Consider the following 13,183-nt stretch of genomic DNA (forward strand, 5'->3'; position numbering starts at 1 on the left):
AAAAAGGAGAAGTAAAAACATATTAATAATTTAATGTGAATGTTAGAAATAATTTATCTTGCGCATGGATGTTAACTAATCACAGCCTTCAAAAATAAAATAAAAAATAGAAATAAAGAAAGAAAGCAATGTAAAGTGTGTAGGTACCAAGGTTTGAATGTATTCCATCGTTTAATAGAGAAAGCAGTGAAAATAGTGTAGAATGTGCTAGACAAAACAGTATACATTTAACTTTCATTTATTTACTCAGCCTAAATTGGTTCCATTTAACATCTATTAATATATAGTATCATATATCTTATAGTATACTATTATGTATTTATACTATATAAAAAAAGTATAGCACTAGACAAAACAGTATAACACTATTGTGTTTATAGTTCGAGGGTAAAAACACGAAAAAGAGTGCTTCTGCTTATTGACTTCATTTTCCAGTTAGTAGTGCCATATTTAAGGCTTATTGAGAATTTGGTTAGTCCATAATTCACCCTTCAATAAATATATTGAAAAGAAGAAGCGTTGACAAAAATAATACTACCTCCGTTTTCGAAAGTAAGATTTTCTAGATTTATTTTTTGTTCTAAAATGATAAATTTTCTAAAAAATTAAGATATTTTTAGTAGTTAATGTTTAAAAATTGTATACTTTTAAGAAACATTAATTGAAAATATTTGAATTGGTTAAATACTATTAGTTGATATTTATTGAAAAATGTATAATAACATAAATAATAAATTTAATTATAAACATTTATTATATTTTTAATATGCATAAATATTCTAGAAAATATTTTTTTCGGGGGAACAGAGGAGGTAGTGAAAAGAAAAGCTCTACAATAAATGAAGATCCACTGCTTGATTTTAAAGTCTTTGACCAACCAAACGTTGCTCAAAAAGAAAAAAGAAACCAACCAAACAGAAAAGAAGAAGAAGCTCATCTGCAATAAATAAGACAATGAAACGTCATATGCAAGTTGGGTTATTATTACATTCATTTTCTCCAGGAGTTTACTAACGATTCTGAGAATGGCCAAGAGACATTTCTTTCAGCCCCTTCTTCCCGGCTTCCACAGTCACTTGGTACTCTCTCTCTCTCTCTCTCTCTCTCTCTCTCTCTCTCTCTCTCTCTCTCTCTCTCTCTCTCCCTTCCTCTATATCTGTCTTGTCTCTTTTTAAGAAACCAATTGAGAGATGGTTTTGTATTTTGCATGTTGCTTCAGACAATTCCTGTAGCCTTCTTCTCCAAGCATATACAAGGAAGGAATGATCAGAAGACTACGACGGAGCTTAGGTCAGACGCCGCGTCGGAGAAAACATGGGAAGTGAAGACAGAAGATGGTCGGAGACTCACTGATGGTTGGAAAGAGTTCGCTCTTGCCCACGATCTTCGAGTCGGTGACATTCTCATTTTCAGACAAGAGAAAGATATGACTTTCCACGTGACACTATTTGGACCAAGTTGCTGTGAGATTCAATATGACTCGTGTTTAGACGACAAGAACAGCATAGGTGAGTTATTTTGTTCTGAGAACTAACAAAGTCTAATAGCATGTTTATTATATGTCTAGGTTGAGTTTTTTAGGGTAATATAAGATACAGTTTTAGCTTTTTTAGTTAAAAGCTTAGAGACTGTATCTTATATTATGCTAAAAGCATGATTATTGGAGGATTCTTAAAGTGGGGTTTTTAGCGGAATATAATAATCTGTTCTTAACTTTTAACTAAAAAAACTAAGAACCGGTTCTTAAATAAGAGTTTTAAGAAACAGATTCTTATATTCCGCTAAGAACCTCATTCTAAGAACTTTCCAATAATCATGATCTAAAAGATTCAACATAAAAGACCTACAATAAACATGCTCTAAGTTTAAAGCTTATATGTTGAAGTAGTTTGACTTTTTGCATGTTGAAGTAGTTTGACTATATGCATGTTAGATTTATTATTTTCTTCTTTTTTTCAGGGAAGATTAACTCTAAGAAGAATAATCCAAAAAGAGAAGCAGAGTGTTCTTCTTCTTCAGATCCCTCTTGTTTCTTGGCCAATGTCATGCCTTCGACCCTACGCTATGACTCACTGGTATTCTACTCTTTATACTTACTAGTAGGATCTGTTAGTTTGATCAAAAAAAGTCATGTTGTATAACTGTAATGAATTTTCCAGAATCTTCCAAGGAGTTTTGTGAGGGCAAATGGTCTAGAGACAAGATGTGGAGATATTGTTCTGATAAATGGAAAAGGCAGATCATGGACTTTATCTTTAAAACAAAGACAATGTGGAAGAAGTTACATCACACGAGGGTGGAGAAGTTTCTTTAGTGCCAATGGACTCAAGGCTGGAGATTCCTTCACTTTCAAACTCATCAAAAGAGGTGGAACACTGGTTCTTCTACATAAGTCTCCCTCCCACAGAGAATCCAAAGAAAATGAGGGCTCAGAAGCTGATGATGAAATAGAGTCTCTTTCCACAGAATCTGACAGCGATGAAGAGAGCAACCAAGATGAGAAAAAGCGTATATCAATATGGAATGCTTCATCTTCACCATCCCTAAACAGATTTGTGACACTAACTCTTAAACCTTACAATGTCATAAAGCGTGTACTGGTTAGTTTCAACACTCAAAAGCCAATATTGTCTTTTTACATTCTATTGAGTTTGATTTTTTTTTTTTTTTTTTTTTTTTTTTGCAGTTTCTTCCCAAACCCTTCACAGATCTACATGGCATCACTGTGGGAACTAAAATGAGTCTGGTGGATAAACAAGGTGTAAAGTGGTGTACAAAACTGCGTTCTGAAAGTAAAAGAATAAGAATGGCAGGAGGATGGAAGGATTTCTTCAAAGCTAACTGTGTAAAGACAGGTGAATCAATCAAGTTGAAGCTGATTTGGGAAGAAGACACAAGTTGTGTCCTTAGTTCTAAACCAAGGTGAAGCCATAAATTGAAAAACTATTTCTGCTTGATTTAGTGCGAAAAGACAAACTGAAACAAATCAATGTTGCTCTTTTTTTTTTTAGGGTAAGATTTAACAACGGTATGCTTAGTTTGTATGTTATTTGAAGTATGTTGTAGGACTTAATGTTAGACTGACCTTGGTTGAGGATATTATTATTTCATGGAATCTCAACTTGTCACAATAACACTAATATGAGAGTTATTATAAATCTAATATTTCTATATAAACATCTTTAAAAGAGATGATATTTTTTTTATATGGAATTAAATGTACTTGTTAAGATTTCTATACCTAAAACTCTTTTGAATTATAAAATATGATGTGTAACTATCAATGGAAATTAATATATACAATCAATTTTTTTCCACTGAAGCACATGTTATTGTTAACATTCAAAACCGAAGTACTTCTGTAAAGTCTAAACAGTTGAAAAGTATTATCATGTAACTAAATTGATTCAGCATTGCCTTTCATTGTTGGCGAAAAAATGATATTCAAAAGTAGTTGCAACTAATTAGTCTTACAAGTGAAGTGAAACGCAGCTGTGTTTATGAATAGCTAAGAATGTGTGGGTGTTCTTCCCAGAAACAGCGTTCGATGATGTTGCAATGATCTACCACCACTTCTCCCTCCAGTCTCAGTTTCTTCCCAGAGACTACTCCATTCTCCACTGCAGCAGATTCCTGAAAATGAATATATTCTGACAACTATTTAACAGGTAAACAAACTACAAAGCTCTTCAATGTTCTTCCTAAGATATGAAGTCCTTTAGCCAGTCCATTTGTACATATCTTCTTTCCAAACAAAGATTACAGAAAATGCTAACCTTTAAGCGGAATACAGAGGAGCCCATTCGAAAGATTAGAGGTAATGAATTGTACTCGATTCCAAATTGATTGCTAAGCAGCTCGTTTTTCTCTCGTGCTTGTGTTCCCTGGAGAAGTCATTCACAAAGAGCAAGATGATAAGAACCATTTTCAAGTCATGAGAAAATGAAGTTGTTTTTTCACCATAAGAAAGTTACCTTTAAGTAATCTTGGGATTGAGTTTTGGTTTTTCCGGACTTGACAAGCATCCAGAAACATGTATTATACTGATTATTAATATGGCCTGTCAAACAGAAAAGAAAACACGAGACTACTCATATCATATGGTTTCATTCAGAAGAGCTATATAATTTCTCAGAGACTATATTACTCACAGTCAACTTGTCGCCAAGCCAGATAATCCAAAAGAATCTTGTACGTTGGATAGCATACTGCTCGTCCATCGAAGGATGGAGGATACTTCAGTACTTTCTGAGGGAAGAACTCTCCCCATTTTGTCACATATGTGGATGTAAACAGGGATGCGATTGGAGATACTATCTTACTGCGACACAATATTAGGAAATTAAGAACCAAGAGAATCAGGGAGATAGATACATGGTACGGAAAAGAGAAGTTAGTTTAACCTGGATTGTCTTTTGTAGAGCTCAGATTCTTTCTTCAAAACAAAGCTGGAATCGATAATGTGCTTAATCAATACCTAAGATATGTAAAAAAAAAAAAAAAAAAACGGATATGAAAGAGGTACAGAAAAAAAAACCTGTACTCATCACTGACACCATAGGCAAATTGAATATCCTCAAACTCCTCGAGAACAGCCACTGCACATGAATTCATAAGTTTCAGAGCTTTCTCATCATTTGGCTTCTCAAATTCATGAACGTCAGAAAATCTACCAAAAATACAAGCAAACTCCATAAGTTATATTTTCAACAGTGAACGTTAGTTGATTAGATAGCTGGTTCCTAGGGAGCACATAGACTTGACTAGTCTAAGGCTTCAATGCAATATAATGTCTAACAAGGTTTTGAGGAAAATAAGACAACAAAATAAACAATATATCACCTGTGAAAATGACAGCCGTCAATCCTAACCACAACCCAAGTTAAAGGTAACAGTTTGTTCTCAAACTGAAACGACCTAACAAAATCTGGTTCACTTCTGCCAATATCTTTCGTGAAGTAACCAAGATCATTATAGAGGGAAGGGTGCTCATTCCAAAAGCTTCTTGCAGCAATATTCTCTGAATGTACTAAAACAGCCTTTCTCCTCAATCTTTTAACAGGATTCCCGTTCTCATCATGCTTTACAGTTTCTTCCACCTAAATGAAGTAAAATGAAAGTATTTCATATTCGGAATCTACAATAAGTCTGAGGTATAAGCTAAATTTATGATGAAGATCAAGCAAGAAGCAATGAAAAGCGAAGATCTCACTTTTCACAAAACACACAATACAAAGGATAACACATATATTTTCAGCTACTTACATCAACAAAAATCAAAGTAGTAGTCTCCTACACATGAAAATATTTTACAAGAGTTTAAATAATTTAAAATTAAAAACCTAAGCGTACATGTGCACCAATTATATTGTTCAACATACTGATCTTACCAACATTTATAGAGAATCAACTTACAAGTTATAACTGGAGGGTCTTGTCCTAAATAACACATCACATATTAAAAACAAGCATAAAAGCGCAGTATATATAATTTGTAACAGAAAGTATAAACTATCACCTTTGTTTTGAAAAGACATGATCCTTGGCGAAACAATTCAGGAAGAGTCTTGTAATTGATACCAAATTTCTGAAAGAGAAGCTCATTTTTCTGCTGCTTTTGTGTATCCTGCAGTAACCAACGAAAATAGACAAATAGTGTGATCAAACAATGGAACATAATAACTAATAAAAAACCAGGCGAAGAATGTAGTGGAACCATATAGTCATGATGCTAAACACATTCCACGACAAAGAACATTGATGTCTGTCACAGAAAAGCAGCAACAACAAACCTTAAGAACCTCTTGTGTTTCACTTATGGTCTTTCCACTTTTAACTAACATCCAAAAACAAGTTTCATACTGATTCTTGGCGTGGCCTGTAACGAAGAAGAAACAGAAGCTGCTATAAGCTCCCAGAAATAACAAGTATCAATAATTTTTCTGAGGTCAGAGTGTCTTACAGTTCTGTTGTCTCCACGCGAGATAAACTTGAAGAACCTCTGGCGTTGCACAAGTTACAACCTTTGAGGTGAAAGAAGGAGCATATTCTAGTTTTCTTTGGGGAAAGAACTCTTTCCATTTTGTTACGTACGCTGCAGCAAAGAAGGAAGCTACCAACGACAAAATCTTACTGCATATTAAACCAAAAAACAAGAAAGTAAAGACTATGAGTCAATCAGAGAAACGAAACCACATATTATTATGCAAAAGGTTTCTACAACTCGATCAGGTTTGGATGAATCAATACCTGGATCGTCTTTGGTAGAATCTTGACGTTTTCTTGAATACAAAACTACGGAAGAGACACAGAAAACATTTAAAGGCGATAGAGTGAGGGTGTAAAAACCTAAGAAAAATAAAGTCAACACAGTGAACCTGTATTCATCACTGAATCCATATGCAAAGATGATATCGGGGTACTCTTCCAAAACGGCAGCAGAACACGAATCCATCAGATTGAGGGCTGCTTCATCATTAGGCTTCTCAAACTCATGAACTTGAGAGAATCTATAGTGTTTTAACGAGGTTAAGAGAGAATCCTCGACAAATAAATATAAATACAACCTTCATCAAAGTCTAAGGTCCATGAACAATTACAATGCCAAACACTATCAACTCTTTGACTGAGTGATGAATGAAACTACAGCAAAATGCAAGTACTTTTTTGCAATCATGCTCTAAAAATCCATCAAAGACACTCTGTCTTTAGACATGAGTTCCCTAAAACCTCTAGAGAAGACTACAAAGTCAGCAAGACCTAAAAGAAAACAACATCGGACACAATGAACAGAACCAAAACTGATTTATTAAAAGCAGAAGCCTTTACACCAACCATCACCATTGACATTCTATAGAAGTAAAAGGTCAGAGCTTTACCTAGAAAAGTCACGACCATCGATCCGGACAACGATCAGGTTAGGAAACATAACTTCGTCTTCGAGTTCGAACGACTTGACATACTCGTACTTGCTATTCGCCATACTTGTACACTTTTTAACCAAAACTGTCTGCTTTCTTTTGTTCTTTGATCTCTACTCTTGACGTCGAACCTTTTAAAGAAGACCTCCTGACGCCATGGCCAGTGAGCTGTGGTTCGGTTCTCCCTCAGTTGATCGGCGACGGCGACGGTGACGGCTCCTCTTCCACTAAGCTTCGTCGCTTCTTTTCTACTCCTGGGCTTCTTCTGCCTCTGGGCTTTTGTCGTTTACTGCATCTACTTTAGCAGAGTTCTAATCGAACCGGCTACTAAACCGAAAGCTGAGCCTTCCGACGACCTAAACCGATTCTCTACACCACCATCACCGTTCTTTCAAAAATTGTTTAGCGCACTTAAACCCTAAACCGGGGATCTCCGGTTCGGTATTTTAGCTTAGACCCAAAGGGCCGGGAAGTGTACAGTTAAGTGCACTAAACAATTTTTGAAAGAACCGTGATCCCCGGTTTGCGGTTTAAGTGCGCTAAATAGGCCTATTGCCATATGTTTTCAATTTCTACTTAGACACATGTCTCCTAGCCCCCCCCCCCCCCCATTAGGCCTATTGCCATATGTTTTCAATTTCCACAAGTAAACCGTAGAATGATCATAATTGCAAGTTTGCAACAAACAGAGAGAGTATTGAACTCGGAAAGTTGAGAAAACCAGACGGTTTCTGGTTGAACTGCTCAATTTTTTCGGTTTTGTTAGAAAACCAGATAACGCCTAAACCGTCTGATTTTCTCAACTTTCCGAATTCAATACTCTCTCTGTTTGTTGCAAACTTGCAATTATGATCATTCTACGATTTACTTGTGGAAATTGAAAACATATGGCAATAGGCTTAATGGGGGGACTAGAAGACATGTGCAACGAGGCATCGTATTTTCATGTGTTTAGAACTAATCGAATTAGATCATTTACATAGATGATATTAGAAACCATAAGCACAAATAAAATTAACAGAAGCCAAGTTATGTGTGTGCTTATGGGTGGGGTCTTTTATCATCTTATAAAGTAATGAAAATATTAGAAACTGCCGCCTCAGTAACTACTAAAAGTCTTAGTCTAAGACCCTGTCGTTAACTCTTAGACTATTCTTACACTCCAACAAAACCTGTCCTGTCTTGGGCTCTTAATAGCTCAGTAGCGATAAAGAACGAATTCTCAATTCTAGAGTTACTTAAAAATGTTTCAGATTCGAATTTGCATTCTTTCAAGATTCAAACGCATAACACCCCCTTTAAGACGCGTGCATGAATGACAAAAAAAAAGCTTTAAGCAACCAGACACCTTACCACCACTCATAATTCATGAATCCAAGTCTATTTGTATCTTTAGATTTCTGCTGACAAGCCCAAATTAAGGTCTCAAAAAAGAAAGGATTTCTAAGGCTTAACTAAACTTTTGTGTGTCTATTATCAGGCTTGACCGGCAGGCAGCGGAGTGGTTGTTTCCATGCTTTGTTTAAGAGATTGCTTCAGGTGCGGCTAATCTCCATTCAACAATACACAGGTGACTAATAAAGCTCATGTACAGTGGGGAGGTGTGTAACGACATGCCTGTAAAGTTAAAGCAGCCAAATTATACTTAGCTGTGTCTTTCTCACTTAGAATGATAGAGTAGGTTAAGTTCCTCACCTTTCACTTCTGGATGACTTAGAGCAACAACTTTCTTCTGGGAACACCAACGCCTTGGCTCAGCTTATATTTTCTTCTTTGACTTCACTTTTAAGCTTACCCTCACTCCGTGGATTTTTTCTTTTAGCTTGAATATGATGCACAAACGCAGCTACTATGACATGCAGCTTTGGGGGAGGCTTGCTTGCTGAAGAAACACTGTGACCAGCATCCTTCAAAGCTTTAGCAACTAGCTTTTGCGATTTCTGGAAGTGCACATTACACAGTGCAGGTACAGTCGATGCAAGTGTAGGTTTTCCACAGAGTAATGGGCCCGCAGGAGCTCTGAATGTAACAACACAAAAGAAAACGCAGTGTTACATGAGCACTTCTAAAACAATCATCATGTGCTAATTACGAACCAACAACATATATAAGATCTAGGTTGTAATAAACTGAATCTGATAATGATAGTGTATCATTCTGGAACCTCGTTAATGTTTTACTACTATCACAGTATGACTATTCACCGGGAATAGCGCAGCATATCGATCCAAGGTCAAGATAACAAGGCAAGTACCGAATCTATGAACGGTTACCGACAATCGTACCTCAGTGTCCAAGCTAACAACTTTACCAATCCCTTTTGAGACCTTTTGCAAATTGGGAAACGAAGCAGTTTCTTTATTCATTACAAGAAAAAAATGCATGATAGTTTCATTTCAACACCATTACAACATCTTAACCCGTGTTAGGACAACTTGTAACACCTATTGTTTTCAAACGCAAAACAAAGCGAACTTAACAAACTCACTATTCAACGCAACAACAAACTGAATCTGATAATGCTAGTGTATCGTTCTGGAGCCTGGTTAATGTTTCACTACTATCACAGACTCACAGTATGACTATCACCGGGAATAACGCAGTACATCGGTCCAAGTTCAAGAAAACAAGGCAGTACGAATCTGTGAATGGTTACCGACAATCACTATCTCTGTGTTCAAAGCTAACAAGTCTACCAATCCCTTCCGAAACAGTTTATTGGTTCATTACAAGACCAAAACTGCAAGCTAGTTCCATTTCATCATCATTACAACATCTTAACTATAACATGTAATTAACACGATTTCTAGCACCTATTGTTTTCAAACGCAAAACAAAGCCTACACTTTTATAACAATGCTACCAATCCCTTCTGAAACAGTTTATTGGTTCGTTACAAGACCAAAACTGCAAGCTAGTTCCATTTCATCATCATTACGACATCTCAACCTAGATGTAACATGTAACTAACACATTCAAACGCAAAAAAAAACGAACCTTTTGATGACGTTTGTGCAACCAGTGTAGAGCTTCTGCTTGCTATCCTTGAGAATATGAAGCTGACAGTACTTGGTGAGAGGCATGGCTTTCGCTTTGCATCCATACATACAGCTCCCACTGTTACTATTCGCATACTCATCAACCTTAACGCCGTCATTGTTAGCTCCGTTATCTCCACTACCTTCAACGGCGTCGCCAGTTTCTCCTCCTCCACCATCCATCCTCCGCCTCTTATTCGGTTGATTCTGTTCGTCTTTGAACGGGCTAACGCCGTATCTCCAGTAGTACTCCCTGTGCTGCGCCTTGAGATCCTCCATTAACGCCCAGTAATGGTCTCTGTAGCACTTGGCGAGCTGCTTGAGGTTGTGCGATCTGCGCCGGAGAAGCTCCGGGCGCGTGAGGTGACTGGATCGCGAGAGGGTTTGGTCCTCTGGTGACATCGTGATCGGTGAATTTGATGTGGATGGCGAGGCGTTTGAGCTAGGGTTAGGGTTAGGGATCCGAATTTGGGGCTCGGCTGAGGTGGAGGCCAGGGGGGTAGTGGAGGCGGCGAGGGAAGAAGGAGGCCTTGGGGGTTTCATGGAGAAAGGGTTCTTGGAAGCTGAGGCCATTGTCGTCGCCGGAGATTGAGACCAGAGTCGAGATGAAAGATTACTACTTGGAAAATAGGATATTCAATTCCCGGAGATTAACTCCATATACCCCTCCCCACCTTAAAAAAATTCTCTTTTCTCTCATCAAAATATCATTTAATATTTATTTTTTAAAAATAAAAATCTGTGATTTAGAAACCAGGATAACAAAAATATTTGTTGATAGATGAATATTCTTTAAAAAATTTTTTATCAATAGGTTGTATTTTGCAAATAAACTTTTAAAATTTTTTACTTTTGGAAAGTTAATACTTTTTTAGAAAAAATAATTTTAAAAATTCTATTTTTGGAAAGTTAATATTTGTTAAAGAAAATAATGTAGATTTGGGATTGTGATTAGGAAATTAGGATAACAGAAAATATTTGTTGATAGATGAGTATTCTTTTAGAATTATTGATCAATAGGTTGTATTTTCTAAATAAACTTTTTAAATTTTTTATTTTTGGAAAGTTATCCCTTTTTTAGATAAAACAGTGTAGATTTGGGATTATGATTTAGAAATTAGAATAATAAGAATATTTGTTGATAGATGAGTATTCTTTTAGAGTTTTTGATCAATATGTTGTATTTTTAAATAAAATTTTAAAATTTCTATTTTAGGAAAGTTAACACTTTTTTATATTTTGGATTGTGTTTTAGAAATTAAGATAACAAAATAATTGTTGATAGATGAGTATTCTTTTAGAATTTATGATCAATGGGTTGTATTTTTTTAAATAAAGTTTTAATTTTATTTTATTTTTGGAAAGTTATCACTTTTTTAGAGAAATATTTAAGATTTTAGATTGTGATTTATAAACTAGGATAACAATAATATTTTTTAAAAGATGAGTATTATTTTAGAAATTTTGATCAATAAGCTGTATTTTTTAAATAAAATTTTAAAAGTTTCTATTTTTGGAAAATTATCACTTTTTAGAGAAAATAATGTAGATTCGATATTGAGATTAGAAACAAGGGTAAAAATAATATTTGTTGATAGATGAGTATTCTTTTAGATTTTTTAATCAATAGGATGTATTTTCTAATAATATTTTAAAAGTTTCTATTTTTGAAAAGTTATCACTTTTTTTAGTGAAAAAAGTGTAGAATTTAGATTATGATTTACAAACTAGGATAACAAAAATATTTGTTGATAGATGAGTATTCTTTTAAAAATTTTAATCAATAGGTTGTATTTTGCAAATAAACTTTTTAAAAAAATTATTTTTGGAAAGTTAATACATTTTTAGAGAAAATAATATAGATTTGGGATTGTCATTTAGAAATTAGGATAACAAGAATATTTGTTGATAGATGAGTATTCTTTTAGAATTTTTGATCAATAGGTTGTATTTTGTAAATAAACTTTTAAAAATCTCTATTTTTGGAAAGTAGTCACTTTTTTAGAGAAAATAATGTAGATTTGAGATTGTGATTTAGAAACTAGGATAACAAGAATATTTGTTGATAGATGAGTATTCTTATAGAATTTTTGATCAATAGGTTGTATTTTCTAAATAAACTTTTAAAAAAATTATTTTTGGAAAGTTATCATTTTTTAGATAAAACAATGTTGATTTGGGATTGTGATTTAGAAATTAAGATAATAAGTATATTTGTTGACAGATGAGTATTCTTTAAGAATTTTTGATCAACAGGTTGTATTTTTAAATAAATTTTTAAAATTTTCTATTTTTGGAAAGTTATCACTTTTAAGAAAAATATTTAAGATTTGGGATTGTGATTTAGAAACTAGGATAACAAGAATATTTGTTAATAAATGAGTATTCTTTTAGAATTTTCGATCAGTATGTTGTATTTTTTTAAAGTTTCTATTTTTGGAAAATTATCACTTTTTAGAGAAAAATAATGTAGATTTGATATTGATATTAGAAACTATGGTAACAAGAATATTTGTTGATAGATGAGTATTCTTTTAGAAATTTTAATCAATAGGCTGTGTTTTTTTAATAATCTTTAAAAAAAATTATTTTTGGACAATTATCACTTTTTTAGAGAAAAAAATATAGAATTTAGATTGTGATTTACAAACTAGGATAACAAGAATATTTGTTGATAGATGAGTATTCTTTTAAAAATTTTGATCAATAGGTTGTATTTTGAAAATAAGCTTTTAAAAATTTCTATTTTTGGAAATTTAATACGCTTTTTGAGAAAATAATTTTAAAAATTCTATTTTTGGAAAGTTAATATTTTTAGAGAAAATAATGAAGATTTACGATTGTGATTTGGAAATTAGGATAATATAAAATATTTGTTGATAGATGAATATTCTTTTAGAATTATTGATCAATAGGTTGTATTATCTAAATAAACTTTTTAAAATTTCTATTTTTGGAAAGTTATCACTTTTTTTAGATAAAACAATGTAGATTTGAGATTGTGATTTAGAAATTAGGATAATAAGAATATTTGTTGATAGATGAGTATTCTTTTAGAGTTTTTGATCAATAGGTTGTATTTTTAAATAAAATTTTAAAATTTCTATTTTAGGAATGTTAACATTTTTTATAGAAATATATTAGATTTTGGATTGTGTTTTAGAAATTAGGATAATAAAATAATGATAGATGAGTATTGTTTTTGAATTTTTGATCAATGGGTTG

The 13,183-nt window shown here is 33.6% G+C and overlaps 3 protein-coding genes across 3 annotated transcripts; 1 reads left to right on the forward strand and 2 right to left on the reverse strand.

Annotated features, from left to right (window-relative positions):
- The first annotated feature begins 811 nt into the window (after positions 1 to 811).
- On the forward strand, positions 812 to 3,115 carry LOC106449374 (B3 domain-containing protein REM14). Its single transcript, XM_013891143.3, has 5 exons — positions 812 to 1,079; positions 1,220 to 1,508; positions 1,960 to 2,075; positions 2,160 to 2,600; positions 2,687 to 3,115. The coding sequence occupies exons 1-5, from the start codon at positions 1,026 to 1,028 to the stop codon at positions 2,924 to 2,926; spliced, it is 1,140 nt and encodes a 379-aa protein (XP_013746597.2). The 5' UTR covers positions 812 to 1,025; the 3' UTR covers positions 2,927 to 3,115.
- A 142-nt stretch (positions 3,116 to 3,257) lies between these two features.
- LOC106445690 (tRNA(His) guanylyltransferase 1) lies at positions 3,258 to 7,221 on the reverse strand. The gene is made up of 13 exons (XM_013887296.3): positions 6,879 to 7,221; positions 6,378 to 6,509; positions 6,250 to 6,294; positions 5,963 to 6,132; positions 5,793 to 5,878; positions 5,519 to 5,626; positions 4,843 to 5,099; positions 4,538 to 4,669; positions 4,404 to 4,448; positions 4,152 to 4,321; positions 3,975 to 4,060; positions 3,777 to 3,884; positions 3,258 to 3,633 (listed from the first exon to the last, which is right to left on the reverse strand). The coding sequence occupies exons 1-13, from the start codon at positions 6,980 to 6,982 to the stop codon at positions 3,499 to 3,501; spliced, it is 1,578 nt and encodes a 525-aa protein (XP_013742750.2). The 5' UTR covers positions 6,983 to 7,221; the 3' UTR covers positions 3,258 to 3,498.
- A 1,011-nt stretch (positions 7,222 to 8,232) lies between these two features.
- LOC106445689 (INO80 complex subunit D) lies at positions 8,233 to 10,647 on the reverse strand. The gene is made up of 3 exons (XM_013887295.3): positions 9,918 to 10,647; positions 8,616 to 8,939; positions 8,233 to 8,537 (listed from the first exon to the last, which is right to left on the reverse strand). The coding sequence occupies exons 1-2, from the start codon at positions 10,529 to 10,531 to the stop codon at positions 8,675 to 8,677; spliced, it is 879 nt and encodes a 292-aa protein (XP_013742749.2). The 5' UTR covers positions 10,532 to 10,647; the 3' UTR covers positions 8,233 to 8,537; positions 8,616 to 8,674.
- Positions 10,648 to 13,183: the final 2,536 nt, after the last annotated feature.

This window comes from Brassica napus, chromosome C3 (genome assembly GCF_020379485.1).
Source record: "Brassica napus cultivar Da-Ae chromosome C3, Da-Ae, whole genome shotgun sequence".
NCBI lineage: Eukaryota > Viridiplantae > Streptophyta > Magnoliopsida > Brassicales > Brassicaceae > Brassica > Brassica napus.

What these genes read in the sequence shown, in the direction of transcription:
- LOC106445689 (XM_013887295.3), bottom strand. Translation starts at nt 10,531, where the DNA reads ATGGCCTCAGCTTCCAAGAACCCTTTCTCCATGAAACCCCCAAGGCCT. An exon ending in TGCACAAACGTCATCAAAAG is followed by an intron (nt 8,940 to 9,917) that starts GTTCGTTTTTTT and finishes TGTTACATTCAG; the next exon opens with AGCTCCTGCGGGCCCATTAC.
- LOC106445690 (XM_013887296.3), bottom strand. Translation starts at nt 6,982, where the DNA reads ATGGCGAATAGCAAGTACGAGTATGTCAAGTCGTTCGAACTCGAAGAC. An exon ending in TTCTACCAAAGACGATCCAG is followed by an intron (nt 6,133 to 6,249) that starts GTATTGATTCAT and finishes TTTAATATGCAG; the next exon opens with TAAGATTTTGTCGTTGGTAG. An exon ending in GGTGTCAGTGATGAGTACAG is followed by an intron (nt 4,449 to 4,537) that starts GTTTTTTTTTCT and finishes TATCGATTCCAG; the next exon opens with CTTTGTTTTGAAGAAAGAAT.
- LOC106449374 (XM_013891143.3), top strand. Translation starts at nt 1,026, where the DNA reads ATGGCCAAGAGACATTTCTTTCAGCCCCTTCTTCCCGGCTTCCACAGT. An exon ending in CCGGCTTCCACAGTCACTTG is followed by an intron (nt 1,080 to 1,219) that starts GTACTCTCTCTC and finishes ATGTTGCTTCAG; the next exon opens with ACAATTCCTGTAGCCTTCTT. An exon ending in ATGTCATAAAGCGTGTACTG is followed by an intron (nt 2,601 to 2,686) that starts GTTAGTTTCAAC and finishes TTTTTTTTGCAG; the next exon opens with TTTCTTCCCAAACCCTTCAC.